The sequence below is a fragment of the Oculina patagonica genome, chromosome 4, assembly GCF_052425735.1.
Source record: "Oculina patagonica isolate OP01 chromosome 4, crgOcupat, whole genome shotgun sequence".
Taxonomy (NCBI): Eukaryota; Metazoa; Cnidaria; class Anthozoa; order Scleractinia; family Oculinidae; genus Oculina; species Oculina patagonica.
This window is the reverse complement of record NC_135761.1, coordinates 52000976-52024527: the sequence shown is the minus strand read 5'-3', so window position 1 is coordinate 52024527 and position 23552 is coordinate 52000976. Positions and strand designations below refer to the sequence as shown.

Below are 23552 nucleotides of genomic sequence, written 5' to 3'. Positions count from 1 at the left end.
CGCCTTCCTGTTATTCGTAAGTTGATCCGTTATACTGGAAGTATGTGGATCTCAATACGAAATTCAGGAGGTCAGCGATCTGAGCAGGTGTTAGCGTTGTGCGATCGGCAAGGCTGGGATCGTTCTCTAGTTTCCGTAGCGCGGCTTGTACAGCGCCGTCGATAGGAACGTTTGTAAACAGCGACTCCACGTCAAAAGACACCATGATCTCGTTGTCTAGGATCGTCTCACTGTTGATGGTGGATACGAAGTGGGCTGAATTGGTCACTGACGCAGATGGCCAAGGGAGATGCGAAGAAGGAAGCAGACTCCACTGCACAGAGCATAACATCCGCTCTATCGACGGAGGACGCAGACAGAATACTAGAACAGATCAAGATCAACACCCAACGAGTCTTTATTTCCACCAAAGACAGACAAAAGCAGAAGTTTGAAAAACTTGTGCGTGAAAAACACGCGGCTGTGTCCCCTGCTGATACACCGTATGTTGACAAAACTAACTGGGTTATTAATTTATCTTCTAGGTCCCTCAGCGACGCCGAGATAGCTCTGTTGCGGAAAGGACTGAACTTCGCCGTAACTCCTACGAACATCCCTGCCAAGGAGATTATCGCCAGTGTCGAATCAGCTGTTAGACAACTCAACACAGAGCAAGCAGACCTTGTCAGAAGAGCCGTCAACAACATTCTTCAACAGGCAGAACCACCAGAGCCTAACATCACGAAAGAAATGCGAGACGGGCTTAAAAGCCTAAAGGAGGATGATTCCATCATGATTCTCCCAGCTGACAAAGGGCGTGCTAGCGTAGTCCTGGACACTGAGACGTACCGCACTAAGATGTCTACCTTGATCGAGAACGGACCGTACCAGCTCCTGAACAAAGACCCGACAGACCGTCTAACCAGAAAGCTGACCGAGAAGCTGCTAACCCTGAAACGAAGCGGAGATCTATCAGAGGCTGTTTACAACAAGATCAGACCTCGACACAAACAGCCACCAAGAATCTACGGTTTACCAAAAATCCACAAGGCCGACGTACCTTTAAGACCTATCGTATCATGCGTTAACACCTTTGCGTATGATTTGTCAGCCTACCTAGCTAACATCTTGTCTCCTTTAACAGGTAACTCGGATTTCGAAGTGACCAATTCAGCCCACTTCGTATCCACCATCAACAGTGAGACGATCCTAGACAACGAGATCATGGTGTCTTTTGACGTGGAGTCGCTGTTTACAAACGTTCCTATCGACGGCGCTGTACAAGCCGCGCTACGGAAACTAGAGAACGATCCCAGCCTTGCCGATCGCACAACGCTAACACCTGCTCAGATCGCTGACCTCCTGAATTTCGTATTGAGATCCACATACTTCCAGTATAACGGATCAACTTACGAATAACAGGAAGGCGCAGCCATGGGAAGTCCGGTTTCCGCTGTTGTTGCTAATCTCTACATGGAGAGCTTTGAGGAGCAGGCAATAACTTCATCATCCTACAAGCCTAAGATATGGAAACGCTACGTGGACGATACATTCACCATCTTGGGTCGCGGAAGAGTCGACAGCTTCTTACAACATCTCAACAACCAGCAGCCTTCCATCCGCTTCACCATGGAAACAGAGAACGACTGCAAAATCGCCTTCCTCGACACCACAGTTTCGAGAGAACCAGACGGCCGGCTCACCACCAGCGTATATAGAAAACCAACACACACTGATCAATACTTAGCGTATGATTCACACCACCCTCAATCAGTAAAACGCGGTATTGTTAAGTGTCTTTACGATCGTGCTAAACGCCTCGTAACAAAACCATCTGTTATATCCAAGGAGAAAAAACATCTGTCATCTGTTCTTGTTTCTAATGGTTATCCTTTTTCTTTCTTGCAGAAGATCACCAAGACCAGAAAGCCGAGCACCAGTGCTGAGCCTACGACCGAGTTTAAGTCTACTGCGGTTCTACCCTATGTCAAAGGTCTTTCCGAACAGCTTAGACGCTGCCTACAACAACAAGGCGTACGCGCTGTTTTCAAGTCGGAAACTACATTAAGATCACACCTAGTACGGCCGAAAGACGCCGTTGATCCGACTAAACAGGATGGCGTTGTCTACAGAATTCCCTGTGAGTGCGGCAAAGTTTACATCGGCGAGACTGGAAGACCTATGCAAGACAGAATCAAAGAACACGACCGGGACATCCGACTCGCTCGTATCCAGACCTCCGCTGTTTCAGAGCACACCCACAACACCGGACACTACCCGCTTTGGAATGAGGTAAAGTTTATTGATCGTGAACCACACTGGTACACACGCAGGGTCAAAGAGGCAATTCACATAAGACTTCACCCTAATAATATCAACAGGGATAATGGAATTGAAATTCCTGAAGCATGGATGCCCACGATCAAAAAACACAACAACAGGAGAACTGTACGACAGCGGACCGCTGAGGGAACAACAGGACACAGAAACAGCGAGGATCGAAATGCACCAATCACAGCTGTTGAAAACCAACCAATCACAGCGCAGCAGCGTGCTTTATAAGTTCACGCACAACCAGTCGACCTTATCGCCTGATGAAGACTAGCAGTGTGCAGTCGAAACGTCGCGATCTACATCACAAGTGACACTACGTCGTGAGACAAACGAAAAATACTTTATTATTAATTTACAGACCGTATAACGTAATGAAACACGAGCAACGCCACTTAACAGTTGGATCGGAAGTCCGACAGGAACTGTACAAACATATATGCGGAAAATGTAAAAAGATGCGGAAAATTAGCCTACAAAACATGCAATACAACCACTTAATCCCACCATAACCCTAAAAATATCACACGTAGCTGCGTGCAGAAACAGGAAAGCAATATGAGACGTCGTTTACGGATCTCAAGCACCGTGACTGTACTTTTATAAGCTGCGCAGAAGGCAGAAAAACAAACAATGAACGTTCACACGAGAATAGCTTGTCGATGACAATGTGTGGCACTTATCCTTCGTATAACAGATGGGAAGATAAAAACTAACAGCGGGGCCCTAATGTTAAAGAGGCGGGAAAAACTCGTAGCATGCGTGGCAGGCTTAAAAGGGGGACCAGGAGGAAAGGAGAAAACGCGTACGGGAGAAGTCCCCTCTTCTTTTTTTGACTTTTTGTTCCATCTTCCTTTTCTCTCCTCTCCCTTTCTTTCACAAGAACTTCACACTGAAGAGTTCAAGGTCTGAGTCTATCGCTTTATACCAGTTCTGCGCTATGTAATTTCGTTAGTAATATTTTGAGACAAATGAAATTCAACAAGTGACATATAAAAATCTCTAATTGTCAATTCCAAATATTCTCTTTTCAAAATTTCAATTTCGAAACACTAAAAAATAGGTTCCACGTTTAATAATGTGGAGTCTTTCAAACCCCAATTTTCACTTTAAACTACGAGAGCTTACTAATCTCATATTTGGAAGTTTAACTAAACTAGACGATTGGAAACTTCAGAGCCTTAGCCGGGAAGTTTAAGGCTTAAGGAAAATGCAACGTGAATCATGGTATATCTAGTCCAGTCAATCTGTGAAATGTCGTACGGGAAGATCAAACTAATTGCAACAGAATTTTTTTCACTTTCCTGAGGTTAAAAGAAGCTAGTTAAACAACATACTAAAAGTTCCCCAAAATTCACGAAGTGGAACACGGTTAAAATTTACCTTAAAATATGGCTCACTTCTACCACAGGACACCCAAGCCAGATAGTAATAAAACGTTATTTTAATTCAGGTCTATATTTGTTTATTCACTGTTTTTCTTTTGCTTTTGCCTTTTTGTAAAAAAAAAAACCCAAAAAGTACTGATTTGAGTATTTATAAGTATACAAATGGTGTTAAACCAGTGATACCACAGGGAACCCAATAGAGAAATACTTTTAAAATTAAGTTTTGACAAAAATAATGTATGTTTCTTTCATTCTATTAGTCTTTTACAGATACTATGTTATAAAAAGAAAACAATAAAGAGCAAGAGTTGTTTGAAAATTAAAGTAACTAGCCAAAATATGGCAAAAGAAGCCCTTTTTAATTCCCAGGACCTCTCGTCTTCTGCAAGGAATGCCTGGTAGATACTACATTACTGCACTGTCTGTAAGTTGAAGCTGTTTTGTTTGAGCAAACTGGACCTGCAACTATTGTTCCAAAGGCTCAGCATTATTGCTACCAGTGGGCGATACGACAATCCCGAGGCTTTGTTTAATTTGAATATGAAATGTCCAGCTATCCTACTGCTCTCTTTGATGCTTTATTGCTGCCCAGGCAAGCAAATAAGCCCGCGTTAGCCCATGCAATTTGGACCATGGTGCAAGGCAGCCAAACAGAAAGTCCTTCAACTGCACATTACGTCTTGGATGGGGGTGCATTGATTCATCGCGTAATCTGGCCACCTGGCCTAATGTACGATGCAATCTGTGATATGTACATTCGATATGTAGAGAGGCGGTACGGGAAGGCTTCTGTTGTGTTTGATGGCTATACCAATTCGTCTACCAAAGAGTGTACTCATCAGAGAAGAACCACTGCCTGTGCACCAGCTGTGTTGTTCACCTCTGACATGCTGGTCGTTCTCAAGAAGAACGAGTTTCTTTCAAATGAAGAAAACAAACAGAGGCTCATCAATCTTCTTGCCGACAAATTGAGATTTGCAGGATGCTCTGTTCTTCAAGCTACTGGTGATGCTTTAATATCTATTGATTGTTCAGACGGCAGTCCAGGCCGCGCGGTCCCACAACACCGTTCTCTTTGGTGATGATACCGACCTTCTTGTGCTGTTACTTTACCACGGCGAGATGGACTCGAATGATCTGTACTTTATACCTGAGCCTAAGCAACGATCAAAGACGCGTAGAATATGGAACATCAGGAAGACAAAGTATGCACTAGGACTTGATGTTTGTTCAAACATCTTATTCGTACATGCGCTTCTTGGCTGCGATACTTCATCTCGGATCCATGGAATTGGAAAACCAGTAGCTCTTAGGAAGCTAAAGACTGATGCACATTTTCGCGTCCAAGCAGTAGTCTTCAGCAACACAGCTGCGGCTAAGGATGACATCATAGCAGCCGGTGAGAGAGCTCTAGTGTGTCTGTACAATGGCCGTTCTGGTGAAAGTCTGAATTCCTTGCGTTACACAAAGTTTTGCCAGAAGGTAGCTACAGGTAACGCTTGTGTACAACCAGAATGTCTTCCCCCGACATTAGCTGCTGCCAGCTTCCCCAGTATGCGGGTATATCATCAGGTGCAACAATGGAAAGGCATCCATCTTCAGCCAGAAGAATGGGGATGAGAGCTGAGGAGTGGAAAGCTTCTTCAATTGCGAACCAACCTGCCTCCAGCTCATTCGTCACTGTTTGAGATCATCCGTTACAGCTGTAAGACCGACTGCAGTACTCAAAGATGCACCTGCTGGAAGAATGGCTCAGACTGCTCTCCTGCTTGCGGAGCATGCAGGAGAGTAAGCTGCACCAATGCAGCAGTTCTTGACCTTGCAGATGAGAATGGCGATGACACAGTGTAGTAACTAGTCAGTAGGCTGTGATTGTAATCGTGTTTTCTTGTTCGGTAATTGGAAAAGGAAGTGAAATGAGATGCATGTAATTGTCCTTCAAAAGTGAGAAAACTGATAATTGTTGTGATAATTGGCTTAAAACAAGTTTTCAGATATATTGTGAGGGGTATCAAGTGGTCTTTGCGAGCATTTGCGAGCACGCGAGCACGCGAGCACAGCGTTTTTCTTTGCGAGCACGAGCATTGACAAAAATTAGCCTTGCGAGCAACGAGCACTTTTCAAAAACCTACCTTCACTAAAAACCGAGCATGCGAGCACTTGTAAAATTGTGCGAGGACGAGCAAACGAGCACCCACTAAAATTTTGCGAGCATTTGCGAGCATTGCGAGCACTGCGACATTTTGAGGGACCATTCATGACCCCTATTGTGCTTTCACATTTTGCCGATTATATACCTGAAAACACAGGAATATAAGCTTAATAGGCCTTTATTTTCTTCACCGGGGGTACCCTGTGGTACAAATAAGTATGGTAAAAGTGCTTTTGCTCTATTTTGGGGGGCCATCAGCCACAGTTATGCGATTGTGACACTTATTTTACCGTTTTTGTATAACTAACATTACAGTATCTTGTTTAATTTATTTCTATTACATTTTTTGACAATTTTGCTAACTTGGGTTTCCTGCGGTAAATCCTCAAAATCTTTAATTCAAAATTTCAAGATGTTCCACTGAAGGAAATATGGGGAACTTTTAGCACCTTACTAAGGTCGCTACCCTCTTTCAAATAGGGTTGAAAAAAATTCTGTTGCAATTAGTTTGATGTTAAACCATAGATTGACTGGACTGAAATTTCCCTTGGCTATTAAACTGGGCATGGGAAGCTCGGTGGCCTATAGGTTAGAACAGCAGTCAGTTCCTTGTTGCAAACTGAGGTTATACATACCCTCAGTACCCAGTTCCATGAAAGTGACGCATGCAAAATACAACGTACAGAGATCACAACACTTTTATTCTCACTTATCATAATACTGTTACGGAACGTTTTTTGGGTAAAAAGGTAGATTTTCTGTTATCGTAAAGCTAGTGTATAGGTGTTTTACACCTGCTCTTAGAACAAAGCCTTTGAATAACAAATGAGCTCCAGGTTTTAACGGTGTGAAAAGTAATATCCTTAGAATTTTGTATATTTGTATAGCTTCGTAAGTCAAACTGAGTTGTCGAAACGCTATTGGCTACAACTCGTTTATGACAATTGTCCTTTTTGTGATAACTTTGAGTTCTGCCTCCATTAAACACCATGTTCCTTGATGATGTTTTGGTCCACTTGATATAAAAGATCCCGGAAGGTGGCAGAGCACTTCCCGCTCAGCCATAGAGCTTAATCCCCCCAAAAGCCCCTGCTACATTATACACCAAAACTACGTTTCAAGATAAGGTTTATTTCTCACATTTTAAACAGCTTACACTACTCTTAAGTTTAACAAATTTGACTACTACATCTTCCCCATGCTTTTTTTCATACTGGACACGTATGAAATGTTTTCGCAAACACATCAAAATATTTTACTTCAGTTTTGCCCACAGACAATGTCGCCTTTCAGATCATCAAAGTTGATGTGACCCCATCCAGCAGCACTGTTGTCAACAAGTTTGACTTTCGAAACCAAAATAATTTCGAAGTGGACGTCCACTTCGAAACCAAAATAATTTTAAGAATCGCTTGGCATTTCTAAACAGGCATAGAATATTCTCATTAGGTTACTAAAGTAAATGGACATATTCATCCATTCATTCGTTTGCGTGAGGTTTTCTGCAGTTTTCTGTTTCAATATTTCTAACTTCCGGGCTGAGCCAAATTTTTTTACAAGTGTCGAGAACATAGCGATCTTATGGTATACCGAAGTTCGGATATTTCGTCAACTAGAAAACCAAAATAATTTTTGGAATCGCTTGACATTTCTAAACAAACATCTGATACTCTCAAGAAGTTTGAAAGATCCTTTCATGCGATTTGGTCCAAAGTATAAATGGCATCGACCGTTTCAAATGGCAACGACCGTTCTGAGAAATGGCATCGACCGTTTCAAATGGCAACGACCGTTTACGAAAGGGAAATTTGCGTCGCCGGCTGCGCTTCCAGCTTGAAAAAGAATAAGCAAAGTAAAAATCGGAAAGAAGACTCTTGCCATCATCTTGAACAGGAGTGATGTCCTGAACTCCGTGCTGTCAGACGGGAATTATATACTCTTTGAGCAAAAATAAACATGTCGTCATGAACAGCGTGAACCAATCAACACCATTATGTGTTGTTTATTTTTCTGCCCACTTCATAGCACGCGTGCAGATGACTCCTGTTTTTTCACGCAGATACTACACGAGCCAAAAAAGGCTGGGTCATAGTGCCGAAGGGTTGGGTTGTCTGTCTTTTCATTTTTTTTTTAATCGTAAGGGCTTACACGAAATATTATTTCCAATTATTACGGGTAAGCCTTGACTATGTGTCCGGTCTCAGCCCATAGATTCGAATTGTGAAGCGCATTGATCACGAGCTTTGTAAATGCGCTATATAAGCACCAATATCATCATATCATCATCACCTGTGTGAGCTCTATTATTAGTCTCCCAACAATTCCTGTGTTTCAGTAGGCGGATTAAAGAAATGACGGATTTCTGTTTGTTAAGTGACGTTGCTCAGTCAAATATTCCCAATATTTGAAGCAAGCACTTACATGCACAGTAAAGAAGGTAAAGAGAATTTATTGCATTTCTCGCCCAAACGTTTCTTTTCTGTGGTCGAAGGAGAACTAACGCCGGGAATAATAAAAGCGGTTTATTGATTCACTTCATTTCAGTTTCAAAACGTTTATCGGGTCGCAACCTTTGTAACAGAAACTTGTTGTTGAAAGGGCAACGGGGGGCTACTTGAAACAAGTTAAAATATCTTAGATAATGGCTTGTTTTTGTGATATTGTTCGTAGGAAAATACGAGGTCATGGGCTCCTGACGAGGTATTGCTGTCTTAAGTGCTGTACGCAGTACGTAAGTACATGGTAAAAGCATCGGTTATTTGAAGGCCATTATAGGAGGATACAAGTTGAAGGATCTAAAACAATTAAACCGGTACTCGCGTTGCGTCAACAGAAGTGAGGCGTGATTTTTCCGACATAATTATAGTCCCCCTCGGAAATTTGACTTCTTCCTATCTCCGGGCTCCGCGTCATACGTGGCTTGAGTTTGTTGTTGGCTCTTGCTCCGTGGGGTTTTCTCCGAATTCTTGGTTTTTCCTTCCTCCACAAAAATCAACACATCTAAATTCCAATTGATCAGGAATACACACGGTTCCACAAGCTTCTAGCTTGAAATAGTACCCTGTCTAAATAAAGTTAATCTTTACTTGCTTTATTTGTGCAGACTTCGTAAAAAAGAGTGGACATTTGTTTATGTGCTGAAGGGAGCAAGTTTTGACTCATCCAGCAAATTACTACAGGGGCGGATCCAGGGTTTTTCAAAGGGGGGTGGCTGTTTATCAATATTTTTGTTTACTGTATTGTTCAATCCCCAGCTTTTCATGTGGTGGGGGGTCTCAGGCTTTTAGGAAGTTCTTTAAAAGTGAAAGTGCTAATTTTTTGTTGGGAAAATTTTGAAAAGTTAAAGCCTCTTAGACGTGATTTCCGCGATTTTGAGAAACTTTATACAGCTGTCAATTAAGTTATTAAACCAATCTTTTTCTATGATAATTTGGCGAAATATTCTTTCCTCGGAGAAAAAGTCTAGTTCTTATGAAATGAACAGTGATTGAAATTTAAAGTTGACAGGCCACAAACTTACAGGAAAGAACAGATATGCGGTTTTTTGCTCACCGACGTGCGTGGAAATTTTTAGCCCTTGGCAAAGCGGCCTGGGGACAACTTTGGCGGCATTGCTTGCTTGTAAAATCGCTTTAATGCGAAAAAACGGTAAGAAAACTCGCTAAAAAAGATATAATGGAGAAGAAAATCATTCAAGCAAGGCTAAAACAACCCTTTAAAGCTAAAAGAAATCTAATTTTTAAAGTTATACACGTTTTGTTACATTAAGCCAGAAGTTCGTAAAACAGGCTGTCGAAAATCTTCTATTTTGGAAAAATGGCCGTCCTTAACTTTAAAAGGCCGCCTGACTATGAAAGGTGGATGAACATTGTCCTTATTTTCTATTTTAATATGTTTATTTTCATTTTTCTGGTAGATCAAGGGGGGTGGCTAGCCACCCAATCCACCCCCCCTGGATCCGCCCCTGTACTATAATGAATGGTCCTTTCAAGTTTTGCAGCGCTCGCAAAATTTGGTTTCTGCTAGGAATGCTTTCAAAATTTTAGTGCCGTGGTGCCCGTTTGCTTGTGCTCGCATATTTTTAGAAGTGATCGCATGCTCGGTTTTTAGTGGATGTAGCTTTTTTAAAAGTGCTCGTCAATGCTCGTGCTTGCCTTTCCTCCTTTCCATCATCTTTCGCGTCTTGCAATTTTCGTATAAGAGACGACTAGGGACGAGTAAAGTGCTCGAATGCTCGCAAAAACCATTCGATATCCCTTTTGTAGCGCACGGAAAAACGGTCAGCTTCATTTCTGGGTTGGACATAATGACCACAAAACATCTGATTGAGACGTTAAACTATATCATTGTTGAAGATGAATTTTTCAACAATGACACGAGCATGGGACAAAGAAAAATTCTGAGTCCCCGACGGGAATCGAACCCATGGCCTCCCAGATACCGGTTGGGCGCTCTAACCAACTGAGCTACGAGAGACTCGTGGTGAGCTGGGCCATTTATTAGGTTGATATGTGACACGCGTCCTGCATACTACTAGGATCAGCAATGTCATTGTTGTTTAGGGGTCGAAGTAACTATAACAAGCAAGTAACTATAACAAGCTATTCTCGTCTAAACACTCATTGTAAGTTATCTTTTTTTTCTATGCCTTCTTAATAGCCTAAAACAGACTTCTCCAAATCCTTCCTGTAGGACCTAACTTCTTTACGTCAAACCATGTTTGTCCATGGTGGTTTAGAACGTTAAGACGTTTCCTATTTCTTTCCTGTTTCTGCACTCGGTGAAACGGTTGAAATGCATGACGTAGTAAGGTATAGTAAGATCCGCGCATCGCCATCGACAACTTTCCTCATTCTGCATATTGCGGACTTCCGTTCCCAATGACGTGTTTAGTGACGTTGCTCATGTGTGATGCTTTATCGCCTTATGTTGTGCAGTCAGGAATGACTACTGCAGAAATGAATCTTAAATTATCTCCCAAACGTTTTCTTGCTAGTCGAAAGATAACTAAAAGAAAGGTAACTAAAGATAATTAATTAGGCGGGTTGGTGGTTCATTTAAATGACAATAAAATTCACTTCATTCCACAATTTTATTCCAGATTACAATAAAGATACAGCAAAACGCTGCCGTTAAAAAAAAAGGGTTAACCACCGTTTGGTCGTGGCATTTGGTCGCTTTTTTCGAAGGTACGAATACATTTTTTGTCTCATAGTGAATTGTAGAATTGTATTCGGCCCAAGAAAACATTATTCGGACATTATTTGCGTCAATTGGAGGGACCTGAGATATTTTATTTTGTCACACTAATCATAGCCGCGAGCAGAAATAGGAAGGAAGCACTGATGCACGAGAGGACTGAACGTAAGCTACGAAGAGGGCAGAAAAACGTAAACAATAACAACAAAAACAAATAACACAAAATGGGTTTTTACGCACACGAGGAAGGCCTAACGATAGGACTTTGAGACTTCCACTTCGGTAAAGGGTTGGAAAGACAAAATATGGTAAGCATTGATAATTCAATCACTTTACCGTAACTTTAAAAATCTCATGGTTCCCCTTTTTGGTTATTGTAAAGGTCGCGTGCAGTAACAGGAAGAAATAGGAAGACCAGCAACTAGGTAAAATTTGAAGCAGGCAGAAAAATAAATAACATACATTGATTTGATTGGTTCTCACTGATGTCTATCATATGTCTATCATTGGTCACATAGTATATAAGCGCAAATTTAACAGCTCGAAATGCAGAGCATCACTCGTGTTCAAGATGATGGCAAGAGTCCTCTTTCTGGCTTTTACTTTGCTTGTCCTCTTTCAAGCTGAAAGCGCAGCCCAAGACACCAAGAAGTCTCCATCCGCCTGCCACTGCCGTCCCGTTATAAATGTTGCTGTGGATGGCAACGGCCAGTGCGACTTGTGCGAAGGGAACAACCAGCTGTTACAAGAGGTGAACGACTTGAAGAAAGAACTGGCCACGATGAAGGATCAAATCCCTCAGATAAAGCCAGGTTAGTAATTTTTAATGTATCGCGGTAACAATCGCGTTCGTGAATGAAAACGGGTAAAAACGTTAGATAAAGCTACCGGCAAATGTGAGCTAATGGCTTGCGTGTTGGACTCCGGATCGAGCGCTCCGGTTCCGATCTTGGCTGAAGTCATTGCATTATCCGTGAGTAGCTCCTTTAAGCTCTGGTCAATTCTGTAATCGTAGGTCATTAGGCTTGTCACGAATTTACCATACCCCTTACTGCCACTTAAGAATAGTATGTATATCGTAAAAATATAAAATCGTATGAATGTTGATGTTCTGTTCGGTCCATTATTTCCAATGCAGGGAGGATGACCTTTTTTAGAATTAGTAAAATAGGCTGATAATTTTAAATGATGCTCTACGGTAGAAAAAGCTTATTAACTGAAGTCGAAACGTCCACTCCTTATGCGAAGTTTACACGAAGAAGACTTGTTTCTGAATGGAACTATACCGGGTAATCCCGCCCCCCCTTACCAATGATGCAGTTAATCAGAATGGTTTACTAATTTCATGTGTTTCAACAGGTTTGCCTCAAAGTTCATACGACCTTTACTTCACGAGAGATGGTACAAGTGACTATGTTATCCACCATGGCCTCCAAATAACCGATGCTTTCACCATGTGCTTCCGAATGCGTACAGCGCATAAGACAGCAACAGATCGGACGGTCGTGAGTTACAGCACAGACACAGTCTTTAACGAAATTCTAATTAAAGATGTGGCTCAACTTGAATTATGGCTCAACGACGAACTAGTGTAAGATTTATAGTTAAGTAATTCTAGAGTAACCATTTATCACGGATATTATCGTGAATATGTCATCTTTTTTTGATTTGGCACTTAAATAATCATAAATACTTTATAAAAGAAATGGGGAATGTTACGGGCATTTTTTTACAGTGCAAACCCGATTTGTCGACATCTCGAACCTCCAAGGAAACGAAATTGGTTTTAGGAAATCGGGAGTTCGAGAAATCGGGGATACAATTGCGGTGCATGTTCCACTTTGTTAAGCAAATCCAGGGAAACGCCTTTTACTTTTAGTTATCAGAGAGCTCGAGAAATCGGCATTCCACCTTACTGATAAACGTAACATGAATTAAAAAGCCTATGTCAATTGCTAAACAATAAAAAAATCTTTTTTCGTACCATGATATCCTTTTAGGTTGATGCAGAAAACAGAGACAAGTTGCTTTTTAAAAGAAGTAATCTTGGTTTGTTGCATTTTTTTTAAGGGAAATGGGAGTCTCCACAAATGACGGTTCCTGGCATCACATATGCGTTTCGTGGGAAAACAAAGCCGGCTCTTGGGAAATTTACAAAGATGGCGTCTACCAATCGAGTGGGTCTGGAGTGAAAACCGGATACGTGATCGAGACAGATGGAATCCTCACCATCGAGCAGGACCAAGATTCTCTTGGAGGGGACTTTGACGCATCCCAAGTCTACATTGGAGAGCTCACTGATCTGAACATGTGGAACACAGTTCTAAATGCAACTGAAATATCCAACATGTCCAAGTCATGTCACTCGGGGATGGGTAATGTTAAGAAATGGTCTGATTTTAAAGTTGGAATAAGGGGTGATGTAAGGGTTATTTCTCCATCATCTTGCGAGATTTAAGATTTCGTTCTTGTAACCTTAAAATGCTTTACTAAAGGTTCACTTGTAAGCATGAATCAAAGAAGCGTGATTGATTGTAGACGTTAGGTGAAGTGCAATAAACTTTAAAGCAGATTCAAAGTTGTGTTGTCTTGCTTTTTTTCAGGGAGGTTATCTCAATATGGCTCTCATAGGAGTGCTGGTACAAGATTAAAAACGTGTTAGTCTATAAGTTATAAGTGATTTTTGGGAGTAGGGTTTCCATAGCTGCCGCCGCGCTTGAAAGGAATGAGTCTGTGATCCATTGCTCATCCTTGCCAGATAGCGAAGGGCTAGTGATTAATGTATGAGTTACATGTATCTCACGAATGACAGGTCTTGAAAAATTTAGCCGATTGCAATCCATCTCAACCTTGCCTATTTATTCCTGACCTTCGTTGTTTCTTGTCATTTTCCTGTTAGGCCATCCCAATAAACTGTTTCGTTCCCCATCGCCCCGTCTTTTGTGATGATGGGTCGGTCGGTCGGGCAACAAAAAAAAAAAAGAAAAAACACTTGGGTTCCAGAGAAGGCCGGGCTGCTAAGTAAGAAAGCCTGATTACAAAGTCAACTCGAAAACGTGGTCTTTTCGTTCGTTATTCCTTTTCAAATGTCTAAACAGTCTTTAAATAACGTAGTATCGATGTTTATTAAAGACAAAGACATCATATACCAATCGTTGTTAATAAAAAAAGATCGTGTGCTTGCAAATTGAAGTACTTGCTTCTTTAACTAGTGAATCTGGAATTTTTTTTTTTTTTTTTACTTTTCGAAAAAAATGGGTCGGTCGGGCGATGAGAAACGAAACATTTTATTGGGATGGCCTTACCTCTTTGGTGTTTTTCTACCTTCCAGAATTCGGGATTTTACTGTAGTTATGAAATCTTGTTTGTTCGCCGCCTTGGGATTATTCCGATTTTGTGAACACTGCTTGTGCAATAGGCGGTTGCTCGCTCGCCTTTCTGTTTCGCTACTTAGCTTAGGCAGTTCACGTGTATTTTCGCATCACGACGCGGGGGCATCGCGCAGAAGCCACCAGTCACGCAAGCTGTCACGAAGAAGTCGTTCAAGAGCGATCAGGTGTTTGATTGGCAGCTCAAATGACATTATCGCCATTAAAATATTCAGCTTGTGAAGCTGAAGGCTTCAAACTTTGTAACATTGATTTCGCCGTGCTGCTGCATGTCACTGGTTTCCATCTCATCATTTGATCTCGAGCTTAGCTTGAAAGAGGTAACATTCATGTTTTAATTTGTAGTGAACCGCTGTTCGTTTTAATATGCGTGAGTTAAATCTGAAATGCATGATCTGTTCGTTGTAACACGACCCAACATCCCGGTCCTACAACAAGAACGCATAACACTCGAAAGCTTTACATTTCCGAGTCTTTGCAGTTGCATTTTGCTCACAAGAAAGCAAATGTTATAATCACAGAATACAACATCTTTAAGAGGTAATTTAAAATTCATTTGGTTATGCACTCGACATAGATTTCAAATCCTCGATCGGCAGGGTCGCTTGGAAAGTCGTAGTTTCCCTGTTTATAGTGGAGGGGACTTTATACTCCGTATATGCCGTTAAAAGTTCTGAATAATGAAGATTTCTAAAAGCCTGAAGGCCTGCAGTTTTGGAAATATACTGAAAGCTGTTACAATCAACGAGCGCCTAATGCAGACGTTTGTTTGATGATCGATTGATAATTCAGTGCTCAATTGTAAGCTGGTGCATGCAATCACTTTGTCTTTTCGAAGTCAGTCACGCGTTCATTATTCACTACTTCATGCTTTAATTATAGTGCATTCATCATATTTTTCGCAGCTTTCGATGGTTGCGTTCCAAATGAGCTCACTTCTGAGCAGGAATGAAATGTGGGAACACCAAACGGCTAGCTAAAATCGAGCCCTTCTATCTGTTTATGTGATGTATACTGAGGCGGTAGCGTGATTATAAAAACACTTCAATTGAAAAACAAAACCACAAAAGATCTCAATTTAAGGGTACCTTGAGGGGTTTATGTACCAATCGGAGATCGATTTAGTTCGTATGGTAGGAATTTTTTTATAGGATTCCTAGAATTACCTCAGCTTTAAAAAGAACAAATATACTTTTCTTTCAATCGGAAAACTTTGCCCCTGTAGTACCGTGTTTATTAGTAGCCTGCAGAACAGGCGGTTTATTTTATGCGGGGTTATTGCGAGGTCACGCGAAGCGCAATTTGTCAATAATAATTTTATTTACACTAAAAAGTGAACATTTATACAGAACTATTTTAGTAGACTTGGGATAGAGGGATGGAACTTTAACCTGAAATGTAGTAATTCGTCTCCGTGAATCGTAACAATGCCTGCGACGGTCGATGAAACTAGTAGTCAGTGTAGAGACCCTGAGTAGGAAATGGAATGATTTATGACATCATTGATCAGAGGAACATTGTTCGCTTCTCGAATATCGAGAAAGAAAAGAGAGACATGTTATGACTCGCTAGTGATAATAGTGATAATATTCAAATGATACATCCAAACTTTGATTTACCCAATTGCAATAAGTTATCAATAATTATTTAGAACGATGTAAGTTTAATAAGTGTTATTTCCCTTTCATTGTTTTTTTTTTATTTCTATTAAATTATGTATTTAGTGAATTAAGGTAAAGTCATACAAATAAGGTTACTTGTTGTCTTTCCTTCCAGAATACCCCTTAGGAAGGGCTTCTCCTAGAACCTAAACAGGAACCTCTGCACTTGAGTCCATCGCTGTCAAGCCATGCGCGTTATTCTCCTTTTGGTGTTAGCCGGGTTCCTCGCCATCACTGGTCTGATTTGCCTGATCACAGGAATCGTCCTTTTGACACGTGACACATCCTGTGATGATTCTGGCTCAGACACATCGAACAGGTGTTCTTACTCAGATGAGGCCGTCCGTGGTGGCTTGGACAAGTTCCTCCAGAAAGTACAAGACAGCTATTACAGGCTTTACCCAAATAAAATCGCTTACAAGCCCGGAGTGACACCGTCTGAAATACTGCAAAAATATCGCTCCTATGACCCATCTCCAAACAACATCAAGAAGATCACTGATGAAGCGTGGGCACTACTTGATGAAATAAAGAAAAAGAGTTTTGAGGTGCACAGTCTAAAGCCACGTGAAAGGAAAGCTTTGGCTCAAGTGAAGCATTATTTACAGCACGTTTTTGGAAACCCTTTTGATGTGAACTATTACGCAGGTGATTTTCTTATGGGCCCCAATCTGTGGTGTTGGCAGCCTCTGTGCGACACTCCATACGAAATCAGGAAAAGTTTACAATACTATCAGCCAAACACCACAAAAGACTTGGAAAATCTGCAAGGAAAACTAGCAGAGATTAAGAAAACGTTTGTTCAATACAGGAAGAACATGGAATATGGTGTTTTGGTTGGTATGGTGCGCTCCGTAGAAGAATGTAAAGCTGGGATCAACGGATTAACTGCGTATTTCCGTGAGATATCGATCAAAGGGGCCAAAGGTAAGGTTTTTGCGCCGCTGTCGTTTTTCAGGACGACTGGTTTGGAGCGCTGGTAAGCCTTCCAGCAGTGTGTTCCTATAATAACTTTACTTCCAATGTGACTGACTGACTGACTGACAAACTTAAAGCAAAATAATGTAGAACCTTTTTTTATTATTCCTTGCAAATCAAAGCCGATCAACGGCCCCCCGTAGCATTTTTAGTTTGAATCTACGCTAGTGAAGAGCATTTTGCCTAAATCCACGGACACGATTAAATAAAGTCACCTTTTTCATTAGAACATTACATGATACTGCTGCTGATCTCCTTGGAACTATACTAACACAGCTTCTTGTCTATTTTTAAAGGAATCTTTGAAGAAGGTTTTGTTCAAGCCCTTCTCCAACCAGAGTTTCTCAAGGCTCTCGTGGAAAATACCAAAGAAAGCAATTCATGGGAAAACAAGTACGAAAAGTCCGTAAACGAGTCCTTGAGAAATTCTCTTCTTGATAACGTTGGAAAACCCATTGACGATTTATTCACGTAAGTGTCGATAGTTATCTGCTTTGACTACTATGACTTGTTGAAAGTACAGAGAGATAACTTACCTTAAAAAGCAGGTCGAAAGCGAAAGTGACAGTTTAAATCAAATCTGTCTGTCAAAAATGTCTTTCTTGCAATGCTTACTGAATGTCTAAACCTGTTTTTAAGATATGAGGCAGGGATATGGCTTGGACTACAATCGCAATATATCTAAACGCTTTCCGCCATATCCATTGTGGGGATTTAATGTTTTCAGCCCAAAACGCGATTGTGACTAACTACACCACCCCCCTTTTTTTACTTTACAACTTTGTTACTTATTTGCGGTAATGGGGGGAGGGGGAAATATTAAACCGCTAAAACGTTATCTAGCAGTTATTGTTGTGCACAAAGGACGATGTCATTCAGAAATGGCATTGACGATTCCCAGACGCTCCAGAGAAACACAGTAGAAGTTGTTTACATCCGTCTCTCGTGTTTCTTGTTTAGGTATCTCCGAAAAGATAACATGCAGCATTGCGTCCCCAGTAATGTGTCCAGCGGTCTCGCTACACGTCCTCTTTCCTACGTGTATGTCAACAACGTCGCTGACAAGTCAAGACCGACTAACAAGTCGCTACCAACAGGAGAACTACTGGATGGAATGGAGTCTTATAAACAGATCGTGTCGTTTTTCACAACAAACACCATGTCCCCGGATGAAATACATCAACTGGGATTTAAGATGTTGAACGAACTTTATCCCCAGGTGGGTGGTGCGATAAATTTTGGGTACAATTTTTTATTAATAGAAGTGGTGTTTTTTCTTTCTTTTTTGTTGAGTTTACTTTGAATAAGCTGGACTAAAATCAACACATCAAATTTGAATTTCATTTTCAAGATGAATTAGTACATAACGTGAATAACCGTCTGCTACGAACTCTTGTGGCAACGTAACTGGGTAACAGGCAAACAAACAAACAAACAAACAAACAAACAACCAATTAACCGCTCGACCGACCGACCAACAGACAGCGAGACAGACTGACAGACACACAAGGGAAATGACCAGTTTTCAAATTAGTACTAGTCGATTTCCTCATTCTCATTTCGTCTATCTCCTTACCTCATGCGTAGGTCCTGGAGGTGGCAAGGTTGGTAACAAAAGAAGCTGATAACGACACAGCTAAAGAGAAGTTTATCAAGAGAATGAACCATTCAGATATGTACTTCATCGAGGAAGACATTCCAAAGAACGAGTCAGACGAAAACGCTTATGTGGTGTGTGGTGATGAAGAAGGGGCAAAGAAACATTGTCCTACGCGATGGCGAGCGATGCAAAACTGGTTTAATGAAGCCCACATGGTTAGTGAAGAAATCTCATTTTTCTCATAGATATTATCAAAAGCCTTCTCGTGCTTTGATATCGTTCTTCTGTTAACTTTCTATTTTGCGAGTAACTGTCTATATAATATCTTAGACGACCCAACCAAACTAGCCAGTAAACACCAAACCAGAGCGAACCAGAAAAGAACAGTCAGTGGAAGGAGCGTGGCCTTCACAGGTTGCATTCCCAGAGTTAGACCCTTGTGTTAGGGTGGTATTCAAGTTTCTATTCGGTCCACTCGTTAAGAGCAAAATGCTTGTTTTCAGTTATTCTGAAGGGTAGTAAGATAAGATACTAATAATAATTTTTTTTGGGGGGAAAGGTATTTTCTATAAAAAAAATTTTTTTTTTTTTTACATTCCTGAGGTGCACTTGAAAGAAAGAGGGAAAAAAAAAAAAAAAAGAAAAAATATTGTTGTAGGTATGAGTACTTCTAATATGTAAAATATAATGTTGTAGGTATGAGAAGAGAAAAGAAGAAGAATTAGTGCGTGCTTATAGCAATCAAAATCAAGCTGGTGACACCAATGTATAATAATATGTATTAGTATCTTACGAAGAAAGTAAAGGATATCAGTACCTCGAAATATCACGTGACAGTTTTGGTTCTAACTTTGGTTTCCTTTGGTTTCACCAGGCGCTCAGTTTACTGGATCCCAAGACAACTAAAATGTTTCATTTTAGTGGTGCGAAACACACAACGCCTAATTGTCCCATACAAATGGCTCCAGACTTCAACCCCTCTGCTGGAGCAAACTATAACAACGCTGGCAAGCAATGCAAAAGGAACGCCCGTTATAATGTACCTTTCTTTTCGGCGAGACCTGGGCCAAAGTATGAGGAATGGAGTACAAACGCGCACGAAGGAAGGCCTGGGCATCACACGCAAGTAAGTGTTGGCAAATTTAAATGTTTAACACTCTAACGTTGTTTAACATTGTTAGGTAGGTCACACCTAGCAGACGGTTCTCCCTCTAGTAGATATTTTTTTAGAATCGCTATTAAGCTCTTTCGTTCGTTCGTTCGTTCGTTCGTTCGTTCGTTCGTTCGTTCGTTCGTTCATTCGTTCAGTCAGCCAGTCAGTCAAAAAACAGAAATAGAAATTCAAACAGACACACAATTTACACTTTCACGGATAAATAGACTAAACAACGGAGAAATGGACCAACATACCGACCTACCAACAAACAAAGAACAATGACATTAATTTGTTTACACTCGGTAACTGATTTAGCACAAGTGCTAATGGGGCCGAGCATTTAAACATTAGAAACAAATATTACTAATTAAACGAAACAAGGTTAAAAATACCAACTGACAGGAGGCGACCCAGTTGGCTATTTACAAGCGTGGCTGAGGAGATGTTCTCGGGTCTACCGTGAAACAACACCAGGTAGTGGTCAGAACGGGACTTGAACCCGGGGCCTTCGGATTTCAAGTCCGGCGCCCTAACCACTCGGCCACGTTGCCTCCTACAGAGTTCACCGCGGTCAAACGTCTCAGGCAGGTTTTCTTTCCATTTCACCGTTTTTTGTTCAAATTGAAGTGTAATTACGAGCAAGGATAGATAAAAATAATTGCCGAGTGAAAGCATAATCCCATTCCCTCAGGTAAACCAGTGTTTTTACTTTTTAAATGTTTCGCATCCGAACCAAAGGTGCTTTGACAAATGGCGTCGACAAGTCCGCATATCGCTATTTTCAAACACGTAGAACTTTTTTAGTAAAGCTTCAAAAAACTTAGTAAACCCTTAGGATACCGGTTATGTATCGAACTTTGAACTGTGAAAATTAAAACCTTATCTTTGCAGTACTTTTCTTATTTTTTCCATATTTCTGTCCTTTGACCGCGGTGGACCTACAGAGAGACAGTAAGACTAGTATTTTATATTCTGTGTTCATTTGGGTGATAGTAGTTCTGAAATAAACTGTTATTGGTGACTAACGTTTCGATAACCTGTACGAAAATCATTTTTAAAGTCAAGGCCACTCGACTCCCCCGGGGAGAGGGGGGGGGTTACTCCCTATAATGGCCTACACGGGGAGGCTCCGCCCGAAAGGGGTACCTTTTTCAGGCTTCAGGTAAATAAAAGGGTAGGGATTTCAGGAGTTTAAGTATATAAAAGGGTATGAAAATCTGTTAAAAGGGCCTTTAATTAAAATATTTCGAACAGAAGCAATTTATGACTGTATTATTTTAATTTATTAAGCGCTACATAAAAATGACAAGAAAACGTCCTATTTTAAGTCCACGCCATACTCTTAGGTATATGAAAGGGGTACCTTTTTTCAGTTAAAGGTATACGAAAGGGGTACAATTTCTGTCAAAAATGGTATATAAAAGGGTAAGGGGTTAGAACTTGGGGCGGGGCCTCCCCGTATAAAACTTTTTTGAGTACCCCCCGGGCTCGGCTCTTAAGATGAACAACAATCAGGACGTTTCTCACCCGGATGATCTCACTATACGAATCACCGATACTGCTGGGCTCAAACCATTTACAAAGTAAATACGTAAAGTGCAGAGTCTAAGTAAGAAACTGAAGAAAAATATAATCTTAATTTGCGAATAGAAATCAAGCTAAAGTTACATGCAAATATCGATTTTTTGAAGACACGCGGAAACAATTTACAAACATTTGCCTAACGTTTTAAAATGCAATCCGTTTCCATCCGCGCCATCCGCAGTCAATATTGCTAGTTGTTTTCATGTGACACAAATATGAATTTTGGCTGGTAAAATCGGTGACATAATCCCTTTAACGCTAAGTTTTTACCAGCTGTATAACGTCGCTTCCACTCATTCCCTTTTTGTAGTCACAAGGTCTGGAGGAACATTTCCGGGACAGCTGTGGAGGAGTAATCAAATGGCTCGATCAAGAAACTTACTACACCGCCTTTTCCGAGGGCTGGGGTCTGTACGCTGAAAACCCGCTGATTGGCGAGGACACCGATATTTATAAAGATGAACCCTGGCAGAAATATGGCATGCTCAAATGGCAGGTAAGTTACAAAAGGAAAGATTAAGACAGATGCTACGAAGGTAGGCAATGACAATGATTTGCAAAACCAAATTATGGAACTTTCTTTGGTCGATGGACCTTACGTCGCGTGTTTTTTGTTTGTAAAATAAAAAATGACCTCTCATAATGGTTACAAAAAAACAACAACAACACCAACAACAGCAATAATAATCAATGATAACAACAACAACATCAACAACAACAACAACAACAACAGAGGTTGAAGGGATGCACAGCAGGGCGTACGTCCCTATTACTGAACTTGCCTTTTTTACTTCTTACATGAAGAAAGCTTTATTTAAGCAATAGAACGCACTGTCTAGGGCTTTACTGGCGTAATAAAACCACGCGGGATGTTGGGAGAACACGAAAAAAAGCTTGTAAATCACGAACCGTCCGGCGAATGATTTACTACAGAAAACGTTCGTCAAAGAAATAGGAATCTATTTTATTTTTCGTGATCAAATGTCTTATTCTCAACAAGTTCATCGGATGACGCGATAAACCAATCACAGCGGCTGAAAGAATAAAACACAGGTTCAGCTCCACATATAAAATTCACGGATCGACCCGACAAAAACGCTAGAAGTTCTTAAAAAGCTATTTACTGAGACCTGTAATGAATTGATAATTCTTTGTTTCCTTTAACTAAGGTTTGGCGAGCTTTACGTTTAATTGTCGACACTGGTCTGCACTATAAAGGGTTTTCCCGCCAAAAAGCCCTTCAGTTCTTTGCCGACTACGCCTGGGATGAAGGTGACACCGCTTTAAAAGAAGTTACTCGGTACCAGAGTGCTCCCGGCCAAGCGACAGCTTATATGATTGGCCAACAGCATATCAAGAAACTCAGAAATGATGCGCGGCGCATGCTGGGAAAGAAATTCGACCTCCGGGACTTCCACTATCACTTGCTATCCCAAGGTTCCTCGCCACTAAGCTACTTGGAGCAAAGTATTGACGCTTATGTCAGTTGCATGAAGAACGAAAAGGCTGCTGGATGTAATGATATTCTGAATCCTGCAGTGAAAGACGAAGATGCTAATGACGATGACGATAACGATGACCTTGATCGACCAATGAGAAGGCGCCATTACTTCTGATTATTAGCTCAACTGTTTAGTTCTGTTTTAGAGCCGTTGTATCCTGTGTTTTTCTTTTTTCAAATATGATTTTCCTCGAATTTGAATTTTCAACTTGAGAACAAGTACAGAAAAATCCGAACAGTTCTTAGTAATAATAGCAAGTATAGTTCGTATAGAATCGTATAGGTTAGGCATATATTAGCATATCCTGAGACTGCTTTAGGTGGTAGTACAGTGGTAGAAATACACTAGAAAGATCGGAACACCAAAAACACAATTATTTGATATTTAGAAACATTTAATTTTAACATCATGGGCTTCTGATAAGTCATATGAAAAAAAATGTCCGTGGCAACTAGACAGTGAAAAGTAGCAAAAAGTAGCAAAAAATAGCAACATCAAACTTATCGATTTTGTGTAAAATTATAGACATTTTAAAAATGGCTAAATTTTTGCCGTAGTTGTTGTCAGTCCTTGTCTCATCACGAAGAGTAAAAGAATATCTTTTTAGAAATAGCGATGACTTTGCATGGAGCC

At 40.8% G+C, this 23552-nt stretch overlaps 4 protein-coding genes across 4 annotated transcripts; all 4 read left to right on the top strand.

The window, feature by feature from the left end:
* The first annotated feature begins 276 nt into the window (after nt 1–276).
* On the top strand, nt 277–1398 carry LOC144647970 (uncharacterized). Its single transcript, XM_078507635.1, has one exon. It carries the CDS (start codon nt 277–279, stop codon nt 1396–1398), a length of 1122 nt encoding a protein of 373 aa, XP_078363761.1.
* Nucleotides 1399–1412: 14 nt separating this feature from the next.
* Nucleotides 1413–2662, top strand: LOC144650539 (uncharacterized). Its single transcript, XM_078510227.1, has one exon. It carries the CDS (start codon nt 1414–1416, stop codon nt 2539–2541), a length of 1128 nt encoding a protein of 375 aa, XP_078366353.1. The 5' UTR covers nt 1413; the 3' UTR covers nt 2542–2662.
* Nucleotides 2663–11614: 8952 nt separating this feature from the next.
* On the top strand, nt 11615–13590 carry LOC144648837 (neuronal pentraxin-2-like). Its single transcript, XM_078508287.1, has 3 exons — nt 11615–11861; nt 12409–12640; nt 13120–13590. The coding sequence occupies exons 1-3, from the start codon at nt 11621–11623 to the stop codon at nt 13505–13507; spliced, it is 861 nt and encodes a 286-aa protein (XP_078364413.1). The 5' UTR covers nt 11615–11620; the 3' UTR covers nt 13508–13590.
* Nucleotides 13591–14634: 1044 nt separating this feature from the next.
* Nucleotides 14635–23546, top strand: LOC144650537 (uncharacterized). The gene is made up of 8 exons (XM_078510224.1): nt 14635–14758; nt 16215–17026; nt 17374–17548; nt 18038–18296; nt 18665–18892; nt 19552–19803; nt 21728–21913; nt 22587–23546. The coding sequence occupies exons 2-8, from the start codon at nt 16288–16290 to the stop codon at nt 23031–23033; spliced, it is 2286 nt and encodes a 761-aa protein (XP_078366350.1). The 5' UTR covers nt 14635–14758; nt 16215–16287; the 3' UTR covers nt 23034–23546.
* The last annotated feature ends 6 nt before the right edge of the window (nt 23547–23552 follow it).

Coding starts and splice junctions, on each gene's coding strand:
- LOC144647970 (XM_078507635.1), top strand. CDS start 277: ATGGCCAAGGGAGATGCGAAGAAGGAAGCAGACTCCACTGCACAGAGC.
- LOC144650539 (XM_078510227.1), top strand. CDS start 1,414: ATGGGAAGTCCGGTTTCCGCTGTTGTTGCTAATCTCTACATGGAGAGC.
- LOC144648837 (XM_078508287.1), top strand. CDS start 11,621: ATGATGGCAAGAGTCCTCTTTCTGGCTTTTACTTTGCTTGTCCTCTTT. Junction 11,862..12,408: donor AATCCCTCAGATAAAGCCAG/GTTAGTAATTTT, acceptor GTGTTTCAACAG/GTTTGCCTCAAAGTTCATAC. Junction 12,641..13,119: donor TGGCTCAACGACGAACTAGT/GTAAGATTTATA, acceptor ATTTTTTTTAAG/GGAAATGGGAGTCTCCACAA.
- LOC144650537 (XM_078510224.1), top strand. CDS start 16,288: ATGCGCGTTATTCTCCTTTTGGTGTTAGCCGGGTTCCTCGCCATCACT. Junction 18,297..18,664: donor TGAACGAACTTTATCCCCAG/GTGGGTGGTGCG, acceptor CCTCATGCGTAG/GTCCTGGAGGTGGCAAGGTT. Junction 19,804..21,727: donor GGCCTGGGCATCACACGCAA/GTAAGTGTTGGC, acceptor CCCTTTTTGTAG/TCACAAGGTCTGGAGGAACA.